Source organism: Ictidomys tridecemlineatus, chromosome 4, assembly GCF_052094955.1.
Source record: "Ictidomys tridecemlineatus isolate mIctTri1 chromosome 4, mIctTri1.hap1, whole genome shotgun sequence".
Classification (NCBI taxonomy): Eukaryota; Metazoa; Chordata; class Mammalia; order Rodentia; family Sciuridae; genus Ictidomys; species Ictidomys tridecemlineatus.
The window spans coordinates 52,439,759-52,463,883 of record NC_135480.1 but is presented as its reverse complement, the minus strand read 5'-3'; the positions used below and the strand labels follow the sequence as shown (position 1 = coordinate 52,463,883).

General features: G+C 35.7%; 1 protein-coding gene across 1 annotated transcript in view; it reads left to right on the top strand.

Moving 5' to 3' along the window:
• The window catches only part of Ipo7 (importin 7), a 55,778-nt gene that overhangs the window by 4,835 nt on the left and 26,818 nt on the right, over positions 1–24,125 (top strand). Inside the window, exons 2-6 of the mRNA XM_005326816.4 lie at positions 12,667–12,748; positions 15,196–15,349; positions 16,524–16,682; positions 21,236–21,392; positions 23,639–23,728. Of these exons, the coding sequence (XP_005326873.1) occupies positions 12,667–12,748; positions 15,196–15,349; positions 16,524–16,682; positions 21,236–21,392; positions 23,639–23,728 (642 nt within the window). The remainder of the gene's footprint in view (positions 1–12,666; positions 12,749–15,195; positions 15,350–16,523; positions 16,683–21,235; positions 21,393–23,638; positions 23,729–24,125) is intronic.

The following is a 24,125-nucleotide window of genomic DNA, read 5'->3' as shown; positions in this document are numbered from 1 at the left end:
TGCTGGGCTCTGCTGGAGAACTCAATGGGAACTCCAAAGTAGCAGAGCCCAAGGCAGCAGGATCCACCCTAATCCCCAAGCTTCCCTAATCCCAGAGCAGGGTCACCTTTTAACCATTCCCTCTAGCAAAATGCAAGGCGTCATTCTGACTAAACTGTGGCTCTCAACACATGTATATGTATGTGTACACACACACACACACACACACACACACACACACACACACACACTTTTTTGGGGAAGGGTACCAGGGATTGAACCCAGGGGCACCTAACCACCTAACCACTGAGCCACATCCCCAGCCCTTTTTAAAAATTTTTTATTTTGAGACAGAGTCTTGCCAAGTTGCTTAGGGCCTAAGTTGCTGAGGCTGGCTTTGAATTTAGAATCCTCTTGTCTCAGTCTCTCAAGCTGCTGGGATTACAGTTGTGTGCCTTTCTAATAGTGTATATTTTTGGAAGACCAGAGTTTTTTGTAGGTTGAGTAGCTAACATTCCTTAACCAGGAATATTGAAAAGTAGATACTATTTGGAATCTGGCAGTGGGAAAGTCTCTGGATACTTTGGCTTTTAGAAAATTACTCGGTGACAGCATGTTGAAGATCTGAAAGATAAAATATGAAAGATTTTATATATATTATTTTGTATTGGGGATTGAACTGAAGGGTGTTTTACCACCACTTTACATCCCTACTCCTCCCTTTTTAAAACTTAAAATTTTCAAGGCTGCCCTTGAACTTGTGATCTTCCTGCCTCATCCTCACAAGTCAATGGAATTATAGGAATTTCCCACTACATTTGGTTCTGTATTAGTATTTATAATAAAATAGTCATTTTCGGATGTAGTAGATGGACATATAATTTTTTTATTGTTTCTGTCAGTTACATATTAATGATGAGTCTGAGTAAAGTGGCATTTTTTCCTTTTGATCTCTAAATAATTTATAATGAATTTTTTGTTTGAAGCAGGAGAATGTAGTGAGAGTCTCAGCCTGGTCCTAACTTTTCCCCCTGTGATAACTTCATTATGCTTCATATTTCATGTAAAACAGGTATAGTTATTTGAGCTTTGTCAAATTATTTAGTAAAAAGAAAGGTCAGAAATTCTGTAGCTTTTAAAATTATTTTGTATTCATTTTATGTAAAAATTTATTGTGTCAATTCCTTAAGTCTCCCTCCTCTTCATTATAAATGGTTTAACTTAGACTAACTAATTGAAGTCTCTCTGCTTGCATTTAACAAATAAACTTTCAATAGAGAAGAAAAGTGGCAACTGTAATTCTAGTTAGAAGTGTAGAGTTAAGAGATGGACAATGGTGTTGGGATTATTGAAGAATTTTGATGAGATGAATTAGGGTGAAAATTGAAATTATTTGGGTTGATGACAGATACTGAGAAGGTACAAAGTTTTGAAAGGTGGTTTTATGTTAAGACTAGCTTTTAAACTTGAGTATTAGGAGTTTTATGTGTGTATGCCCTAATTAATAATGGTGTATAATGACTTGTCTGTTGCTTCAATTCTCTGGTACTCTGACTGCTAGAATCCAAGAGCTTGAAGAGAGGACTTAGTCCTGTAATTAGTGTCAGCATACAAAAGTTACATTTAGACTTTGACTCACATAAAAGATCTATTATGACGTCTTGAGGCCCATGTCAGTATTTGCTATATGCTAAACTGTTGAGAATACCATAGTTTTGTAAAATTTATAGTTTTGTGATAAAAGATGTTAGTGGCATTTTTACTTGAGTTTATTTTTTAAATTGCCTTTAAAAATATGAAGAAAATTCTTTTTTACTATGTGATAGTCTGGTATACTCAGGAATGTCAGAAAGTTGATAGAGATTTGGCTGGGGTTGTGGCACAGTGGTAGAGTGTTTGCTTGACATGTGTGAGTCAATGGGTTCGATTCTCAGCACTGCATATAAATAAATAAAGGTCCATCAACAACTAAAGAAGAATTTTCTAAAAAAGTAAGTTGTTAGAGATCAATGTTCTTAGAATAACAGTTTTTCCTAATTTGGAGAGTTAATGTATGTCTTTTATATATAGATCTTTGGCCTTTTGTTACTTGTGTATCATAAAGTTCACCTGTTTTAAGTGACAATCAGTGATTCACACTCCACATGCACCCCATCCCCCAGTCCTGGGGATTGAACTCAGAGCCTTATGCATGCTAGGTTAAGTTCTGTTCCACTGAATTACATTCCCAGTCCTTTTTATTTTTTGTTTGAGACAAAGCATCATTAAATTGCTGAGACTGGCCTTGAACTTGTGATCTTTTAGCCACAGCTTCCTGAATTGCTGAGATCACAGGTGTGTGTCATCATGCCTGCCATATTTAGTTATTTTTAGTAGATTGAGTTGTATAACCACTACCCCAATAATATCCCTTATGCCATTTTGTTATTTATCCCTCATCCCAGTCTCAGGCAATCACTAATCTACTTTCTGTCTCAATTTTCCTTTTGATTATCCAATATTTATTACTCTCATTTCTGTCATTAACTTTGGGAGAATGCAGTGCTTCTTCTGCCTTAGGAATTTCAAATGGATGGAAATTTGTATGGAAAAGGTAGATAGATGTCCCAGGTTGAGGTTATTTATGCTAACCCCTCTTACAGAAATTTTTTTTTTACTGTTAGATTAGCTCAGTTGCTTGAAAGACATAGTTTTTATCATTGCACTTTTGAATTTATATCTGTATTTTTCAAGGCAGTATAGCATTAATAAAGTAATAAGTACTTATTTTTATTGTTGAGTGTTGCTGTTTTATTTTTAAATATTGTTTTTAATTGTAAATGGACAAAATCTAACCTATCTATCTATCTATTTATTTATTTATTATGGGGTGCTGAGGATTGAACCCAGGACCTCACACATGCACGGCACGTACTCTACCACTGAATTACAACCCCAGCCCCAGTGTTGTTGATTTTTAAAGACTAACTATTGAATTCACTCATTTAAAGTATGCAATTCAGTGATCTTTAGTATAGTCACAGAATTATGCAAACATCATCATCACTCTTTAGAACACTTTCCTCAGCCCCAAAAGAAAATCCATACCAATTAACAGTCACTTCTTATTATGCCTCCCACACACTCCTGCCCTAGGTATTCCACACTTTCTCTCCATATAGATTTGCCTATTCTGGACATTTCATATAATTGAAATCATATAATATGTAGTCTTTTGTGACTGGCTTCTTTTGCATAGTGTACGTTTTCAAAATCCATACCCATGGTAGCATGATTGGTATTTCTCTTTTACTAATTGTTAATGTCCATGGAATAATAGTTTTTTGTTTTTTTTTTCAAATCAGAGTAATTTGCATGTAGTACAAAGCTAAAATAACTGTATAGGTCATTCACTTTTTGCCTGGTTATTTTACCAGGGTAGTCATTACCTAGACCAACATGTAAATAATATTTTCATTAGCCTAGAAAGTTTCCTTGGTACTCTTTTTATTGAGTTCCTTTCCTTCTCCAGGTTACTATTATTCTGATTTCTGTTACTATGGTTTAAATTTGCCTGTCCTTGAATTTCATATAAATAGAATCACATGGAATGTATTCAAGGAGTTTGACTTCTTTTTTAACTGTGTGTGTGTGTGTGTGTGTGTGTGTGTGTGTGTGTGTGTGTGTGTGTGTATGTACACATGAGGGATTGAGCCCAAGGCCTCCACACTTAGGCAAGTACTCTGTTACTTATCTTCATCCCCAGCCCTCAATGCGTGTTGTTTATTTTTAATTTTTTTCATAGCTACAGGTGTACAGCATGTCTTTGTTTATTTTTATGTGGTGCTAAGGATTGAACCCAGTGCCTCACAGCACATGCTAAGCAAGCACTCGACTGTACCACTGAGCTACAGCCTCAGACCCCCTCAACATGTTTTGAAGATGAGTGTTACTGGTTGATTTTGTAGGTTGGTTTTACTTCTTTTTTTTTTTTTTTTTTAAACATACTTTCTTACTCTTTTTTTTTTTTAAGAGAGAGTGAGAGAGGAGAGAGAGAGAGATAGAGAGAATTTTTTTTTAATATTTATTTTTCAGTTCTCGGCGGACACAACATCTTTGTTGGTATGTGGTGCTGAGGATCGAACCCGGGCCGCACGCATGCCAAGCGAGCGCGCTACCGCTTGAGCCACATCCCCAGCCCTTACTTCATTTTTTAATTACTGTATAGTATTTTATTATGAACTTTCCATGGTTTGGTTCATTCTTTCACTTGTTAATAGTTGAATGTTATGGATATAAGGACTCATTTCTCTATGCTATAAGGTAAAATTGCTAGGTTATTAGGTAGCCAGTTTTCCAAAATGGTACCATTTTCTACACCATTAGCATTGTAAGAACATTCCATCTTTTTATATCCTTATCAGTGCTTTGTCATATTTCATATATTCTTTTGGCATAGGATTGACTATTGTCTACTAATACTAATTGTTGTGAAGTTTGCAATTTTTTTTCCCTTTTTCTTTTTGGTACCAGGAATTGAACCTGGAGCATTTTACCACTGATATATGTCCCCAGCCCTTTATATTTTATTTTGAGAAAGAGTCTTGCTAAGTTCTTAACGCTGACCTTGAATAGGAACTTCCCATCCTCAGCCTCCTGAATCAGTGATATTACAGTCATTCACCATGGTCCCCAGGGCTGATCCCTCCCCACCTGCCCCCACCATGGATTAAACCCAGGGGTGCTTAACTACTGAGCCTGGCTGGCCTGGCTGAAATTTGCACATATTTGTTGTTCATTTTTTGTTTGGAGTAATGAACTCTGTTCCTAAGATGTTACAGATATTTTTCTTTTCCTTTTTGATTTTGTTTATACCAATGGGGGGAGTTTAAAAGTTCTTCCTTTTTTCTTTTATTTTAGGTGATACTAGCTATTGAATCCAGGGTCAAGTGCTCTACCATAGCCCAGCCCCAAAACTTCACATTTTATCTACTTAATCCTAAACTGCTTTTTTGTCTCTCTGCCTTTGTTATCATGTTGTTTTCCTTGATGATAATATGTTTTGCCTTGGTTTCCTTGTAGTACCTTTTGTGATTTTATTTTATTTCATGTCCAGGATGGCTGCAAACTGTGCTCAAGTGAACTCCTGGGCTCAAGGGGGTCTTCTGCTGTAGTCTCCCAAGTAACTAGGACATTCTGTTGTTTTATTTACCCCAAAGCTGCTTGACATATTGACAACATATTAAACTGTAAACATTGTGAAAACGTAAGAAGAAGAAAAAAAGGTGCTTGACACAGTATCTGTCTTTTTTTATATATTAAAATCTTAAGAAGAGAGTACTAGTTATGCTGTAGGAAAATACAGTGGGTATCATATGCTACTTTTAACTCAAATAATGTACCTTTGTATATGTAAGGCAAACAAAAATAGTGGTGATTGTGATGGATTATGTTGGTTTAACATGACTCCTAATTATAAACCAACAACTTCTTCAGGACTTTTTTTTTTTTGTATCAGAGATTGAACCCAGGGGTGCTTAACCATTGAGCCACATCCCCATCCCTTTTTATTTATTTTTTATTAGAGATAGGGCCTCGCTAAATTGCTGAGGCTGGATTTGAACTCACATTCCTTTTGCCTCAATCTCTCAAACCCCTTGATTACAGGTGTGCATCATCATGCCCAGCCTTCCTCAGGACTTATAAAAAGTAATCTGTTTCAAGTCTGAAGGACAAACTTCAGCATTGGGACTTCAAAAGAGATTGTTTAAATACACAAAGCCACATGTGCTGTGTTTTATGGATGATTTAAAGAACTAATGAGTAACTTGGCTACATTCAGTTTACATCTTTCTAATGTTAGATCATACTCTTTAAGAAAGATGAACTCCTACTGAGTATGGATATATAAGGAACATAACACATTTGTTATGTAGTGTTTTGCTGGTTTGTTTTTGTTTTTGTTGGTGTTGAGGATTGAACCTTGGGCCTTGTACATGGTATGCAAGTGCTGTACCACTGAGAGCAATCCCAGCCTGTTATATCTTCATAATTTGTTAAAATATTTTCTGGGTCTTTTTTATTTACTTCTTACAAACATCCTATGTAGTGAATTTTGGTACACATTTTGTAATTGAGACAGATTTTCTGAATTAGCTTTCTCAAGGCTTAACAATATAGGAAATGTCATCACTCAGAATTACTAAACCCAGGACTCTCTGATTGCAGCAGTCCATTCCAGAAGCTCCCAGTTTGATATTGGAGACTATATATTATAAATGGCCTAAAATTACATTAGTAATAGTATGGATAGTGGTGTTCATTATAGGTCTTTCTATCCCTTAAGTATAAATATCCTTTCACACTCTACTATGCTCCTAGGCAATCATGTCTTCTTTCAAGGCATTTATTTCTTGTCTCTTTGAATTTATTCAGTAAATAGTTTGACTGAAATGCCATGCATCATAATGAGGATTAGGTATATAAACAGTATGGTCCCTATTTGATTGAACTTAAAGTCTAGTTAATGGTAGAAAAAGGGATAAAACTGGTGTGGGTTACAAATATGGTAGTTACAAATATGTAATAAGTGTTTTGAAGAAAAAATAGTTAAAATTATGAGCATTCTAGGGAGCCTTACTTTAACTTGAGTGATTAGATAGGAAAGACTTCTTTAAGGAAATGTTTAAACCGAGACCTAGAGTGGGACATTGGAAAGCAGTTAACTCTGCTGAAGCAAGGGGAGAGTAGAATTTTAAGTAGAAACTCACAGCATGTACAAAGACTCTGAAATGGGGTGACATTTATTATTGAAAGAACACAAAGAAGGATGGTAAAGTAAGGGCAGGGGAAAAGCTTTTTTATTTATTTTACTTATTTTTATTTTTTATTTGTTCTTTCTAGATATACATGACAGTAGAGTGTTTTTTGACATTATACATATATAGATTCTTTTTTTTTTTTTTTTTAGAGAGAGAGAATTTTTTAATATTTATTTTTTAGTTTTCGGCAGACACAACATCTTTGTTTGTATGTGGTGCTGAGGATCGAACCGAGGCCACGCGCATGCCAGGCAAGCGCGCTACCGCTTAAGCCACGTCCCCAGCCCCACATACATAGATTCTTAAGTATAACTTGTTTCAGTTAGGATCCTATTATTGCAGTTGTATATGATGTGGAGTTACATTGGTTGTGTATTCATATATAAGGATAGGAAAGATATGTTTGATTAATTCAACTGTCTTTTCTATTCCCAGAGAAAGTTTTTTTTTTTTAATTTAAAAATTTGTTCTAATTAGTTATATACTACAACAGAATGTACTTCAACTCATTGTACACAAATGGAATATAACTTCTTATTTCTCTGGCTGTACATGATACAGAGTCACACTTTTCACGCAGTCATAACCGTACATAGGGTAATAATGTCTGTTTCATTCCATCATCCTTTTCACTCACTCCCCTCCCCTCTGTTCAATCTATAGTTCCTTCATTCTTCCCTAGTGCCCCGCCTTGATCCCATTATGGATTATCGCCTGGATGTCATTTGGCCTTTGTTTCTTTTGTGAATTGGCTTATTTCACTTAGCATGATATTCTTCAACTTCATCCATTTACCTGCAAATGCCATTATTCTTTAAGGCTGAGCAATATTTCACTGTGTACACATACCACATTTTCTTTATCCATTCATCTGTTGAAGAGCATCTAGGTTAGTTCCATAGCTTAGCTATTGTGAATTGAGTAGCTGTAAATATTAATGTGGCTGCTTCACTGTGGTATGCTGATTTATGTCTTTTGGGTATATGCTGAAGACTGGGATAGCTGGGTCAAATGGTGGTTCCATTCCAAGTTTTCTAAGGAATCTATCTCCGTACTGCTTTCCAGAGTGGCTGCACCAATTTGCAGTCCCACCAGCAATTTATGAGTGTACCTTTTCTCCCACATTCTTTTTTTTTTTTTAAATATTTATTTTTTAGTTCTCGGCGGACACAACATCTTTGTTGGTATGTGGTGCTGAGGATCGAACCCGGGTCGCACGCATACCAGGCGAGCGCACTACCGCTTGAGCCACATCCCCAGCCCTCCCCCACATTCTTGCCAACGTTTATTGCTACTTGTAATCTTGATAACTGCCATTCTGACTGGAGTGAGGTAAAATCTCAATGTAGTTTTTGAGATGCATTTCTGAGATGTTGAACACTTTTTCATATATTTGTTGATCAATTGTATATCTCCTGGAAGTGTCTGTTCAGTCCCTTAACTCATTTATTAATTGGATTATTTGTATTTTTTGGTGCTATTTTTTAGAAATATTTTTTAGTTATAGATGGACGCAATATCTTTATTTTGTTTATTTTTATGTGGTGCTGAGGATCGAACTCAGTTCCTCACATATGCGAGGCAGGCACTCTGCCACCGAGTCACAACCCCAGCCCCTGGTGTTAAGTTTTTGAGTTCTTTGTATATTCTGGAGATTAGTGCTCTATCTGAGGTGCTTGTGGTAAAGTTTTTTTTCCCATTCTGTATGCTCTTTCTTCACATTATTGTTTCCTTTGCTGAGAAGAAGCTTTTTAATTTGAATCTATCCCATATATTGATTCTTTTTTTTAAAAAGTGATTCAAGGGAGATGTCCTCCATTATTATTATTATTACTACTACTACTACTACTACTATTATTATTTTGTAGATGGACAGAATGCCTTTATTTGTTTATTTTTATGTGTTGCTGAAGATTGAACCTCACATGTGCTAGGCAAGTGCTCTGCCATTCAGCCACAGCCACAGCCCCATATATTGATTCTTGAATTTATTTCTTGTGCTTTAGGAGTCTTATTAAGGAAGTCAGGTCCTAACCTGACATAATTGGATTTGGTCCTACTTTTTCTTCTATTAGGTCAGAGTGTCTGGTTTAATTTGTAGGTCCTTGATCCACTTTGAGTTGAGTTTTGTGTAGGGTGAGAGATAGGAGTCTATTTATTTATTTATTTATTCTTTTTTTTTTTAAATTTTTTTTTTAAAGAGAGAGTGAGAGGGGGACAGAGAGAGAGAAAGAGAATTTCAACATTTATTTATTTTTTTCTTAGTTCTTGGCGGACATATCTTCCTTTGTATGTGGTGCTGAGGATCGAACCCGGGCCGCACACACGCTAGGCGAGCACGCTACCGCTTGAGCCACATCCCCAGCCCGAGAGATAGGAGTTTAAAAGTATTTAAAAAAATACTTGGGAATCAACCTAACAAAAGAAGTGAAAGATCTCTACAATGAAATCTACAGAACACTAAAAGAAATGGAATAAATAAAAAATAAATTAAAAATTAAAAAAAATAAAAGAAATGGAAGAAGATCTTAGAAGATGGAAAGATCTCCCATGTTCTTGGATAGGCAAAATTAATATTATCAAAATGGCCATTTGCGTTTTTACACAAATTTAATGCAATTCGTTTTAAAATCCCAATGTCATTCTTCATTGAAATAGAAAAAGCAATTGTGAGATTCATTTGGAAAAATAAGAGACCCAGAATAGCCAGAGAAAGTTTTTTAAATGAGCCTGATGAAGGGGGCAAAATATCTTCCTTAAGAGTATCAAAAATTGTAATAGAAAAGAGATTGATTTACAATCTTATCTTTAATTAATTAATTCATTATTTTGCTGTACTTTTTAAAAAAATATTTTTCTAGTTGTAAGTGAACACCCAATATTTTATTTCATTTTTATGTGGTGCAGAGGATTGAACCCAGTGTCTCACGCATGCTAGGCAAGCACTCTACCACTGAGTCACAACCCCAGCCCTATTTTTGCTGTACCCAGGGATGCTTTACCACTGAAATACGTCGACAGCCCTTTAAAAAAAATGTTTTTAGGTGTAGATGGACACAACACAATGCCTTTATTTTTATATGGTTCTGAGAATTGAACCCAGGTCCTGCCTGTGCTAGGGGAGCGCTCTACTGCTGAGCCACAATCCCAGCCCCTCAGCAACCCTTTTTATATTTTATTTTAAGACAGGGTGCTGCTAAATTGCCCAGGCCGACCTTGAACATGGAATCCTCATGCCTAGAGTCTAGGATTATGTTTAAATCTGGTTGGCTGATAAATGGAGAATGGTTAGGAGTGAGATATAGTTAATTTAAGAGGGATATGAGATGGGGTATAGTTTTGTGGTACAGATTTGCCTAGCATGTGCAAGGCTCCAGTTCTGGGTTTGATTGCCATCATCACAAAAATAAATAAATAAATAAAAGGATGGTAGTCACTTGGACTAGATTGGTATCGATGGGAATGAAGAAAGTGGATATATTTTAAAAATGTACATTTTAGAATTAGGACTGGATGTGTTAAATTGGGAGTAGGAAAGTGTGAGGATTGCCAAGGATGGTGATGATGGAAGTTAAGAGAGTTAGTATAGACAGTAGCATAGAAGTTTATGGGAGAAATGATGCTTTAGATACTGAAATAGGGATGTGTAATAGATAAGTCTTTTGTAATGATCTGGGTTGGAAATAATGTATGTAGCATATAAATTATGTGTATATATACACACACACACACACACACACACACACGGGCGCGTGGCGTTATTTTTAATTTTTCATTTTCTTTTGGTATGGAAGTATTTAATCCAGTAATGATTTTTAACCACTAAGCCATATTCCCAGCCCTTTTTATATTTTATTTAGAGATAAGGTCTTGCTAAGTTGCTGAGGCTGGCATTCAACTTGTGATCCTCCTGCCTCAGCCTTCTGAGCCACTGGGGTTAATTGGTGTGCACCCCATGCTTGGTTATATAGATAGTATTTAAAGACAGAAATTAGATGAGATCAGCTGGAGACTGGAAAAGATGGCATAGGACTGGGTCTTGGTAAATTCTAGCATTTATAGATTAAACAGAATGGGAAATCAGCAAAGAAAGCCTAGGGAAAGAGATCATGAATTGCCAATGCTGGGCTTGGCACAAGATTCAGGAGGCATCCACACTTTGTAGATTCAAACAGCAATTCTTTATTCCAGCTCTCACACCGCCTCCACACAGGTCCGGGGCAATCGCGTTCTGCCGTCTCCCGTCTCCCGCACAATTCACCTACTCCACCAGGCTCTCTCCAAATCCCATTTTAATCTCAACGGGAACAAGCAACAGGAACACCCTAATCCCAGCAATAATCTTCAACCTCTAACTTCCCTAAAACCCATTATCTTAAACTGGCAACGCCTTAAACTCAAGGAGCCCGTTACTTCCTCAAACCTGATCAGCTCTAAACCGGGATCTGCCTTGGTCCTAGAGCAAGGTCACCTTATTAAAGCATGCATGCAATGTCCCATCGAATGTCCTCTAAGCAGCATGGGGTACGCTTGGCAAGGAAATTTCGATGTGTCATTCCTACTTGGTAATGGCCCTCAGCAATGAATGGTGTGATAAATGGCGTTGATGAAAGGTTTCTAAAGACAGTTATTTACTGTGTTGATCTAGTTGGAGTAAAGGAAAGGGGTTAGTACCTGCCTTTCATCTATTTGTTTTTGGTTAGTACCTGCCTCATCTACTTGTTTTTCTGTAGTGTCTACTACTTCTTCCATTAGCTGTTTGTTTATTTTATATTTCTTCAGTACACTGTATGTTTCTATGAGGTCATGGAACTTGGGTGTAATATTCAGTCCTGTAATCTCAGCTTCTTGCATAATGTCCTGCACCAAGAACATGTAACTGTATAATTTTCAGACTATATAATTATCACTCTAGATGTTAATGTGGAGTAAATTTTTTTTATATTCAACAATAAAATTCTCTGTGAGAATTTGTTTGCAGAATGTTTTTGGGGAAAGTCTTTAAAGAGGAAATTAAAATAAAAATCAGTATATTTCATGTGAACACCTGCACAAAAATACTAAAACTTAGGCTGAAAAGAGATGACATGTATAGGTAGTGATTTGTTAGAATGGAGGGGAATTAAATGGCAAAACATACAAGAAGTAATTTAACTTGAATGCTCAGTATTGTAATATAAAACTTGGAAAACAGAAAATGTGTAAGGAGTAGCTCTTATTACTCAATGATAACTGGTTTTAGCATTTTTGGTGTGTTTTAGTTTCAGTCTTTTCTGTGGGTTGCATTGCTTATCATATATTTATTTAAATATGATCATATAGTTTTTATTCTACTTTTATTATGTTAAAGCTATTGATTTTTCCCTCTTCCATTGAAATATAAAATGTACAGAAAAGTGTTTATAAGGATACAGTTTTCACAAACAGCACACTTATATAAAACAGCAACCAGATCAGGAAATAAACATTATTAGCACCTCGGAATCATCCCAGTCTATTCATTATTCATTTTTATTGACTTAGTATGTGTCTAGCTACTTAACAGAACATGTATACAAATAAATTATTACTGAAAAGTAGAAGTAGATATCATCACAGAGCATATTGTTTTTGAGCTGCTCCTACCAATGTAGGTTAAGAATGCTAGTTGAGAGAAATGGAAAGGACAGTGCAGACAGATGCAAACATACAAACTTTTTAGGATTTGTCATTATTTGTTCAAGTTCAGTATAGGAGAGTGATGGGCAATAAATCTGGGATCAGGTGACAAAGTCCTTTGTACAAGCCAAGCACTGGAAGAGTATTAAAGTTCTTTGGATCTGTTATTTTAAATTATACTTATTTATAGAAACTTTAAAAAGTTTGTTTTTCCCCCATTTGTTTGTAGGCACACAAGTCTCTGAATTTTGTTTCAACACTGCTCCAAATTACTATGTCAGAACAACTGGATTTACCTGTAAGACAGGCAGGTACGTTTCCTGAATTATTTTCTTGATTGTAAAGATATTGTTTAAAAGGTTTGTAAATTGAATACCAGAAATATTTTGGGGTGGCTCTTCATGATTTTCCTGAAAACAAATTGCCCTCAATAAACAGCAAGTGTCTTGATATTTGGTGTCAATTTCAAAGGATGGATGGATTGATTGATTGATTGATATTTTTTTGGTGATTTTGGGGATTGAAACCAGGGCTTCAGACTTACTATTGGTAGAGTGCTTACTCGACATGTATGAGGCGCATAGTTCGATCCTCAGCACCACATAAATATAAGTAAATAAAATAAATGTATCATCCATTTGCAACTAAAAAATATTTTTTAAAAAATGCTAGTAATGCCAATTGTCCTTGTTCCAATGTGTGCAGGACTTCCAATAAGAATTGCTCAGTTGGTAGAGTGCTGCCCAAGGCCCTGGTTTCAATCCCCACTACTACCTCAAAAAAAAAAAAAAAAAAAAAAAAAGAATTGCTAATCAAAGAACCAGAATTTAGGAATTAATTAAATTTGAATAGTTTCCCTTGCTGTGTCTCTTCTACTTTTGTGGTCCATACCCCACTAGCCTCCCTGGCTTAAGGGCTGGGTTAAAAACACCACTACCACCACCTTGTTAGCCACCTAAATTTTCCCATATCAGTTTGGTCACTTCATCAAATAGCTATGTACAAAGGTAGTAATATAATAGTTGACAAGAAATTGTAATCTTTTTTTTTTTCCCTCCTGTACTAGGGGGTTGAACCCAGGGCTTTGTGCATACTAGGCAAGTGTTATATCCATACTCCTTTTTAAAAACATTTTTGTCTTGAGACAGGATCTTGCTAAGTTCTCTAGGCTGGCCTTGAACTTGTTATCCTCTTGCCTGAGCCTCCCAAGTCTTGGAGCTGCAGGCATGCACTATGGCATCTGTGATCTGTCATTTTTGAACATAGCAAATTCTCCCATAAAATAACATGATTTTAAATTACAGGTAGCACTCACCTGTAATCCTAGTGGTTCTGGAGGCCAAGACAGGAAAATTGTGAGTTCAAAGCCAGCTTTAGCAGAAGTGAGGTGCTAAGCAACTCAGTGAAACTCTGTCTCTAAATAAAATACAAAATTGGTTTGGGGATGTGGCTCAAGTGGTAGCGCGCTCGCCTGGCATGCGTGCAGCCCAGGTTCAATCCTCAGCACCACATACAAAGATGTGTCTGCCGAAAACTAAAAAATAAATATTAAAAAATTCTCTCTTAAATAAATAAATAAATAAATAAATAAAAACATAAATAAATAAAATACAAAATAGGGCTGGGGATGTGGCTGCATCCAGTGCCCATGAGTTTAATCCCCAGTACCCCATCCCCCAAAATGAATTTGAAGTGCTGTGTGATTGAAACACTTGGGATTTATAGATTTAAGAACCTTTATAAACTATGATTTTTCTTTTCTTTTTTTTTTTTAAAGAGAGAGGAGAGAGAGAATTTTTTAATATTTATATTTTTAGTTTTCGGCGGACACAACATCTTTGTATGTGGTGCTGAGGATCGAACCCGGGCCGCATGCATGCCAGGCGAGCGCGGTACCGCTTGAGCCACATCCCCAGCCCCACTACTATGATTTTTCTATGATATACATTTATTTTTTATCACCTTTGTGAGATTAGTTTTAGAAATTATTTTAGTGTGAGATACTTCTGTCTTCAGGTTTTTTGGTTAAAAAACTGTTAAAATTAGTTTAACTATTCTATAGAAAACTGATTATTGCCGGGCATGGTGGCATAATCCCAGCCCCTCAGGAGGCAGAGGCAGGAAGACAACAACTTCAATGCCAGCCTCAGCAACTCAGCAAGATCCTAAATAACTTAATGAGACCCTGTCTCAAAATAAAATATTAAACGGGCTGGGGACATTGCTCAATGGTACCCAGCATTCAATTCCCAGTAATCCCCTCCCCCCCCAAAATTTTTTGCTTCTAGTGTTTATTTGCCAGGTTCTCTTAGATTTAGTGTTCAATTATGTTGGTTATTACTGTCACTGAGTAGTAATTGCTGTAAATGAGAGTTAATTTTGTTTTTTTTTATTATTAACTTTTAACATAATTGAAAAAAGCTGGATACAGTAGTATATGCCTATAATTCCTGCTGTTTGGGAGGCTGAGGCCAGCCTGGGCAACTTGAGGGAGACCCTGTCTCAAAATAAAATGTCAATTACTCGGGATATAACTCATTGGTAAAGTACCCTTGAGTTCAATCCCTTGTACCACCAAAAAAAACCAAAAAACCGATATTGATTGTAGTATTTTGTTTGTAATACAAATTTTTTTGTTTGTTTTATGTTTGTAACTAAAAATGATTTGGAAGAAATAATTGAGGTATGGACTTTGTAAAGGGACATTAACATTGCTTTCATAGTAAATATTCTTTTATCAAACTGATCCATATTTTAGGTGTTATCTATTTGAAAAATATGATAACACAGTATTGGCCTGATCGAGAAACAGTACCAGGGGATATATCCCCTTACACTATTCCAGAAGAAGATCGACACTGCATTCGAGAAAATATTGTAGAAGCCATCATTCACTCTCCTGAGCTTATCAGGTATGTAATTTTCAGGTTCTTTTGTTTGCCCGGGGTGGGGGGTGTTGGTGTTGGTGGGGGTGGTATCTATTTAGAATACTTTATTTATTTATATGTGGTGATGAGGATCAAACCCAGGGCCTTTCACGTGCGAGGCGAGCGCTCTACCGCTGAGCCATAACCCCAGCCTGCAAACCTGCATTTTTATAGCAGAAAACTTATCAAATAAATGTTTTTATACGACAGTGTCTTTGAGTAATTTTCTTACTACAGTTAAATTTTACATTCGTAAAACTTGGAAAACATCCTGTTGTCAGATAAAATGGCCGGGTATGGTGGTGTATCCCTGTAATACCAATGGCTTGGGAGGCTGAGGCAAGGAGGGTCCTGAGTTCAAAAGCCAGCCTCAACAACCTAGCCAGACCCTTTGTCTAAATAAAATACAAAAAAGAGCTGGCGATGTAATTTAGTGGTTGACTGTCCTTGGTTTAATTCCTTTATTTAAGCAAATAAAAAACAACAAAACTGTGAAATGCTGTCATATACTATATGTATGTATGTATTTTGGTACTGGGGACTGAACTAAGGGGTCTTAACTATTGAGCCACGTCCCCAGCCCTTTTTATTTTTTTGAGACATAGTCTCATTATGTTGCTGAGGCTAGCCTCCAGATTGTGATCCTCCTGCCTCAGCCTCCCAAGTCACTGGGATTATAGGTGCGTCACCATACCCAGCTCATATACTTTATATTGTGTAGTCTTTCAATATTTGAAAGCTCCTTTCTATTTATTATTTTACTGAGGTCCTGGAGTGAACCTAGGGCCTCCCACATGCTAAGCAGACACTCTACCATGGGCTATACCCGCTGAAAGCTCTTATATATTTATATTTTGCAAAATTTATAACAAGTGTGGTTGTTCTTAAATGATACTTACTAGTTTCCGGGATTTAAAAAAATCTGCACTCATAACAATTATTCAGTTTCTTTTAAGTTGGTGTAGGAATAGATAGGTTTTGCTGAATGACTTATTTTGAATTATTATTTTAAATTATTTGTATTGCATGTATTTACAAACATCAGGTAGATTATTTGAAATTAGGTATTGTCTGAATAGCCCATTTTCCCTTTACGAGTCAGTGAAATTTTATCTTTTAGTATTTCTTTCTTTTTACTATATATATTTTTTACTTACAGGGTACAGCTCACTACATGCATTCATCACATCATCAAGCATGATTATCCAAGCCGCTGGACTGCCATTGTGGACAAGATTGGCTTTTATCTTCAATCTGATAACAGTGCTTGTTGGCTAGGAATTCTCCTTTGCCTTTATCAATTGGTGAAAAATTATGAGTAAGTGTCTTTCTCATGGAATTTCAAGAAGTAGGAAGAGTTTTGAAATTTCACATACCAATTTGAAAATGTAAAATTATATTTGACATAGCTCATGAAATTAATGAACTAAATGATAATTTTAATTTAGTTTTTTTTTTTAAATTTTTTATTTTTTGTGGTAATAGGGCCTTGTAAATGCTAGGCAAGCACTCTGCCACTGAGTTAAATCCTAGCTGTATTTTATTCTTTAAGATAAAGTCTCGCTGAGTTGCCTAGGTTGGCCTCAAATTTGGGATCCTCCTGCCTCAACCTTCTGAGTAGCTGGGATGACAGTCTGTGTCTCCCACACCTGGCTCCTTTTAAAGCTATGTGTATTGAGGGATTCATACTTAGCTATTTCACTGTTTGCATATTTAAGCATATTATAAATCATGTAAGGTAATTAGTATCAGAAATATTTCTGGTTAAGGAATCATTTTATATATGGGTTTAGGAATCAGGAAAAAAACCCTAACCTTGTAAGTTAAGGTATAGCACTAACAGTGCTAAACGAAATGTTGAAAGGGTTTTCCTTTAAGCATATGGTAACAGTAGTAAAACTGGTAGGCAATTGAAAAATGTGGAAAAATTATGAGGAAGGCTTTTTAAATTCTATGATGGTGATTTTATTTCCAGTCCTAACAGCTACACAGATGCCTTTGTGATACCTCCAAATCTAGGAGTTGTAGTTAGCCTCCAATACCATTTTTGGTTCCCATATCAAAGTAGCTGATAAACTGCTGCTATTGTTCTGAGCAGTAGAGAAAATATACCATTTACAGCACTGGTGCTGGTGTTTTCTTGTGTTCCCACTAGCTGCCCATCTTCCTGCTAAGGAATGTTCCAGCTGTTGCTCCAACCTCTGTCAGAATGCCAGTTGTTGTAGTTCTGGTAAGTGAGTGACTAAAATCAGAGAGAATAACAATGATAAGCTGTCAGTTGTCATTGAGGAGGCTCAGGTCTCTCCTGTTTTAAAATCTTAGCAGGAGGGAATTTGATAGGCATTTTCAAGTGGGAAATATAGGAGGCTGCTACAATACTAGAAGTCCAGGTTTTTTTTAGGCAGTGTTTATGGAACACAGGTATTCAGAAGGGATCTGTGTGGACTGATGCAGTTCTAAGAAAATTCATGGAGATACTTGAATTTGGTGGCCTTCAGGAACATAGATTCTCAGGAGTTGCTTGTCTTTGAAGGAGCACAAAGAGCATTTGAGAGGAAGGCATGTCACACTGAAGTGAGTAGTATGAACAAAGAAAGATGCAAAGGTGGAAATGAGACACTGTATTAAATGGATAGAAAGGAAATCACTTAATAATATGCATAGTTTCTTATGAAAGATTGGGAATAATAGTTTGGACTAGTAAATTGGGACCATATTAAATAAGGTTTTATATGACAAAAGAAAATATGGATGTGATTTTTTTTAACATTTATTTTTTAATTGTAGTTTGACACAACACCTTTATTATTTATTTATTTATTTTTATGTGGTGCTATAGATTGAACCCAGGGACTTGCACGTGCTAGGCAGATGATGTACCACTGAGCCAAAACCTCAGCCCTGGATGTGATCTTTTAGATACTGAGGAAGCATTGAATAGTTTATGAACAGAAAAGTGATAGTAGACTTGTATCAGTGTCACATTTTCACACTTTTGGGAATTTTCAGGCCTTGGAGGGAAATTATATGTTTGGCATTAAAATTTACTTTCTAGGGCTAGGGCTGTCATTTAGTGGTACCACCCTTGCCTGGCATGTGTGAGGCATTGGGTTTGATTCTCAGCATCACATATAAATAAATATAATAAAGATCTATCAACAACTAAAAAAATATTTTTTAAAAATTTGTTTTCTACTACCTCCCAACTTCTAGACCATTATTTAGCACAGTGAGGGGAGGTAGCAGAGAAGAAATTCTAACATGGCGTGAGTATTCACAGTCATCTGGGATGGATAAGTGGAGAGTGCTGCATAGTATAGTTTTCTTTTATTAAAAGAAAATTTTGTCTATAGACATTTGTAGTTTGTGTAGTCAGACTAGAGAGTACAAATGGCTTTCTTTCATAAAATGTTGCTGTTTTATCGACTCAAAGGTATAGGTAATCCTTTTTAAATATATGCTGAATATAATTTCTTAGGATGTTAAAATAATGTTTAAAATGAGTTTTCAATTTTGTTAGTTTTTTAGTTGTAGATGGATACAGCATCCTATTTATTTATTTATCTATCTATTCATCTATCTATCTATCTATGGTGCTGAGGATTCAATCCAGTGCCTTACAGGTGCTAGCCAAGTGCTCCACCACTGAGCTACAGCACTAGCCCTGAGTTATCAGTTTTGTAAATAGCCTTACCAAGCATTAATGTGAACCTTATTTTTGATGATACTGGGAATTGAACTCGGGGAGCTCTAACACTGAGCTACATTCTCAGACACTAACCTCCCACCCCCGCCCCATGCTTTCTTTCTCAGTTTCTAATCTTCCTGTGTCCGTCTGTCTCCTAGTTGTGGGGATCACTGAGATTACAGGCATGCACCCTGAGCCCGGATCTTTCTTTGTTAGCTTTCTGCCTGCCTTTCCTTCTTTGTTCCCTTCCTTCCCCTCTTTCTTGTCTTTTCTTTACTCTCTGTCTCTTTCTCTCTGTTGGAGATCCAAATCCAGGGTCTCACACATGCAAGGAAAGCACTGTACCACTGAGTTATATACATCCCAGTACTGAACTTTTCTTTTTTTGTTTTTAAAGAGCTCCTCTTTTTTTTTTTTTTTTTTTAAGAGAGAGAGAGAGAAAGAGAGAATTTTTTAATGTTTATTTTTTAGTTATTGGCGGACACAACATCTTTGTTTGTATGAGGATTGCACCCTGGTCGCACGCATGCCAGGCGAGCGCACTACCGCTTGAGCCACATCCCCAGCCCCAGTACTGAACATTTCTTTGAAAATTTATCTTGGTTCTCATGTCATCCGAATAGAAACAAAGAATATACATTATAAAAAGAATCTTCATTTACTTTTAAAAAATGTACTCAGATATTCAGGGTTTTTTTTGGTACTGGGTTTGAACCCAGTGGTATTTATCACTGAACTATATACACTCCCAGACATTTTTTTTTTTTTTTTTTTTTTGAGATTGGATCGACCACTAAATTTCTGAAACTGGCCTTGAACTTGATACTTGGGCCTCAGCTTCCCGAGTTACTGGGATTACAAGTATGAGCCACTGAGCCTGGCTCAGATGTTTAATTTGTAAATAGATTTTCTCTGAGAGAAGAAGGGTACAGGGGCTGGGGATGTGGCTCAAAGCAGTAGCACACTCGCCTGGTGTGGGTGCCTCCCGGGTTCGATCCTCAGCACCACATACAAAGATGTTGTGTCCGCTGAAAACTGAAAAATAAATATTGAAATTCTCTCTCTCTCTCTCTCTCTCTCTCTTTAAAAAAAAAAAAAAAAAAAAAAAAAAAAAAGAAGAAGGGTACAAACAAATAAAACTGGGACCATTGATGAGAACTGTTTTAAAGCAATTTAAAATAATCATGTATTCCAAAAAGATAAGCTTTGGTTATTAATTCTATAACCAGTAATTTGTATTTTACAAATCTAGTTTCCCTGATGTCTCCTTAGTAATAGAAACTGGAATTTCATTTCTATAATTCTAACCTATAAAATGATTATTTGATTTTTAAAAAATAAACTAACAGATCTTTAAAAAATTTTGTTAAAATGATAAGTAATATATACAGAAATGTTCCAAGTAGATCAGCAATTGTTTACCCATAATCCCTAGAACAAAGTAGAATTCAGAATTTTTTGGATTTTAGAAAGGTAATAAGGTCATCATACTAGTTAAATAATACTGGTACATAGTAGCACCCAGTAGCCCAACATATTATATATCTGCTGAAAAAATATGTGAATATTGACCCCAAATGGGATAAATGAAGATTGTATATAGTTTGTTGAGTACTTTTTATTGCCACATGGATGGTAGAACTTCTGGTTTAACAATGCTTTTTAGACATTTATTTTCTGTTTTGTACATGCCATTTCTGCCTTAATTTTGTTTGTAATGTGAATAACTTACTGATGGTAAAATTTAATTGGTTTTGTTTATTCATCAGCTACTACTGTATAAGTTAGTTTGTTGTAGCTCCTTATTTGTACCAGTATTCACACTTAGAGACTATATAGTGATTTGGATCTCATTTGGTTAGATTTATGCCTCCATGTGTAATACTGGAAAAGATATTTAACTTCAGGGACTCATTTCTCTCAGTTCTAAAAGGGAGAATACTAATGGGGGACTTGAATATTATTGACCTCATTATAAATGTTCAGTCTATATTAGATATTCTGTTTTTGAGGTTTTATTCAAGTTGCTTTTGTTTGTGGTTTTATTCCAGAATAGGTTTTTTCTTTTTCTAGATGGATTAGAAAGCGTTTACTTATATTTGTGTAAAAAAAAGGTAGTTTTTATGTATATATAAATTGACGAAATAAATTCTTACAGAATTAGTTTGTATTCCTATCCACAGGTACAAGAAACCAGAAGAGCGGAGTCCATTGGTAGCAGCAATGCAGCATTTCTTACCAGTTCTAAAGGATCGCTTTATCCAGCTTCTTTCTGATCAATCTGATCAATCTGTCCTCATCCAGAAACAGATATTCAAGATCTTCTATGCTCTTGTTCAGGTAATTTGTATAAAGTAGATTTTATAATATAAAGTCAGTCTATACTTACCACATTAAAAATTAAAGAATTTTGGGCTGGGCCTGTAACTCAGTCACTCAAGGTGCTTGCTTGACGTGTGAGGCACTGGGTTCAATCCTTAGCACCACATAAAAATAAATAAAATAAAAAATAATTTTAAAAAATTTTGAAGAATATTAGTATATAAATAATGATTCAATGGATGATTTGCTAGTAAGATAATATTTGCCAGAATTAAAAGGATATAGCCTAATTCGCAGCATACATAAACAATCTCAAGTTCTCTTAAAAGTGTTCAGCACTACAAAAGTAGTCTTTGTTTTTTTTTTTTTTTTTCCCAAGGTCATAAAGTCTTGCTCTGCTGTCTACATTGGTTTTGAACTCATGGGTTAAAGTCATCCTTTTTCCTTAGCCGTCTAAGTAGCTGGGAATATAGAGAGCACCACCATTCTCACTTAAACAAATTTGAGTCCTGGCCTGGGGATGGGGCTCATTAGTAGTTCGTTTGCCTAGCACACGTGAGGCACTGGGTTCAATTGTCAGCACCACATTAAAAATAAACAGACAAATAAATAAATAGATGTATTGTGTTCACCTACAACTTAAAACTAAATATATTTTTAAAAAGAAGAATAAAAATTTGAGGCCAACTTGGTGTGGATGCATGCCTGCAATCCCAGCACTCTAGATGCTGAGGTGGGAAGACGAAGCTTCAAGCCCAGGAGTTTTGAGACCACCCTGGAGAACATAGCAAGACTCCATCTTAAAAACAACAACAAAAATAATTCATGAGTCTAAAACATATGACTTGATTACAGTTAAAAAAGTATCTTTTGTATAATATTGTTCTTAATCTTCCTTGAATACAAAATAACCCACTATGGTATTGGTTGAATTTGTATTGTCAGTGGAATGTAATTACTTTTAAAATAGATTCTTAAAATTCAAGTTCTGCTTTTTTGTGTCATGTTGTTGCATCTTATCAGGTTCAAGTCATACCATTATTAAAAATCTTAAGACTTGTGATTATACCTCTCCTAAGATGTAGTTGATTTTTGTTTTGTGTTTTTGTGGTACTGTGGGATTGAACTAAATCCTAGTTCTTTTTATTTTTTATTTTTTAGATAGGGTATTTCTGAGTCTCAGGGGCTGGCCTCAAAATTGTGATCCTCCTGTTTTTCCCGAATAGCTGGGATTATGGGCATATACCACCACACTTGGCTTTCTAGGTCTTTAAAGATATTCTAATCATCTCCCAGTCTGGATCTTCCTTACCTAATTCTTTAGTTAAATGCCACTTGAATGGAATATAGCTGTAGACTTTTCATATTTTCCTAGCTGGTATGATCACAATTTTAGATTAAAATAACCCTTGAAAATTATCAGAGTATAGGACAAAATAAGTATGTTATCCTCCCAACTCATTCTCTTAGCCTAGCACATCCTTATATCAAAATGTCTCACTTGTGAAAATAGATGCCTTAAAATCCTAAATAGGATATTTATTTTATCAGCCTACTGAAAGGATGTATACCAGGGATGGAAGAATGAATGAGCAATAAGAAATTAATTTTTGCGATTACCTCATTAAGAGAGAGACCTGTAATTATCTTTGGGGATCCCAGAGAAAAGCACTTGATAAAATTAAATAACAATTCCTGCTTTAAAAAGAAACAAAAATAAAAAACTGTTTGAATTATAAAATAGAAATTTCCTTAACTTGATAAAAGGTATTTACTAGAAATTTACAGTAAATATACTTATATATGAATATAAGACTTAATCCCAGGAAGTTGGAACAAGACAAGGATGTCCATGGTCACTGCCAATGTTTTCCATTATAGATAAATAATCAAAGAAATTTCCTTATGTACTAACAGGAATACGTTGATTGAATGAAATACTCTTATAAGCAGGGTATGGTGGCCCATGCCAGTAATCTCAGCAGCTCAGGCGGCTGAGGCAGGAGGATCATGAGTTCATAGCCAATCTCAGCAATAGTGAGGTGCTAAGCAACTCATTGAGATCCTGACTATAAATAAAATACAAAAAAGGATTGGGGATGTGACTCAGTGGTTGAGTGCCCCTGAGTTCAATCCCTGGTAGCCCCCCTTCCGTTAAACAAGGAAATACTTTTACATGGTATTGTGTGAAGGGTAAATGGAAGTGGAATAGTAGAATTTTCTTTAGTAAGATTTAAAAATATTAATTCCTGATTTTTATTTAGTATACACTGCCACTTGAGCTGATAAACCAACAGAACCTGACAGAATGGATAGAAATTTTGAAGACCGTTGTGAACAGGGATGTTCCTAATGTAAGTTTCTATGTGTTATTTTATTACAAAACATAAATATTTAATAATCTCTTGGATTTTCACTGATAGTTCCTGTAACATTCTTTATGAACTTCTGTAATTCATGATGCAGTTTTTTTCTAGATACATGGATTTCTTTTGTTTATATGTATACTAAGTAAGTTGTGAAAGATTATTTCATATACTATTGGTTAAGTGCTTGTGTGTATTTGCTTATTTTATCCTAATTTTTCTGTTTCTTAATTTCTCTGTTGTTTATGGTACTGGGGTTTGAACATTCTTGGCAAACAGTTTATTACTGAGCTATATCCCAGCCCAACTTCTCTCTTCTTAACTAGATGAATTTAGGGTTAGCTGGGTGTGGTGATGCAAGCCTATAATCACAGTGACTTGGGAG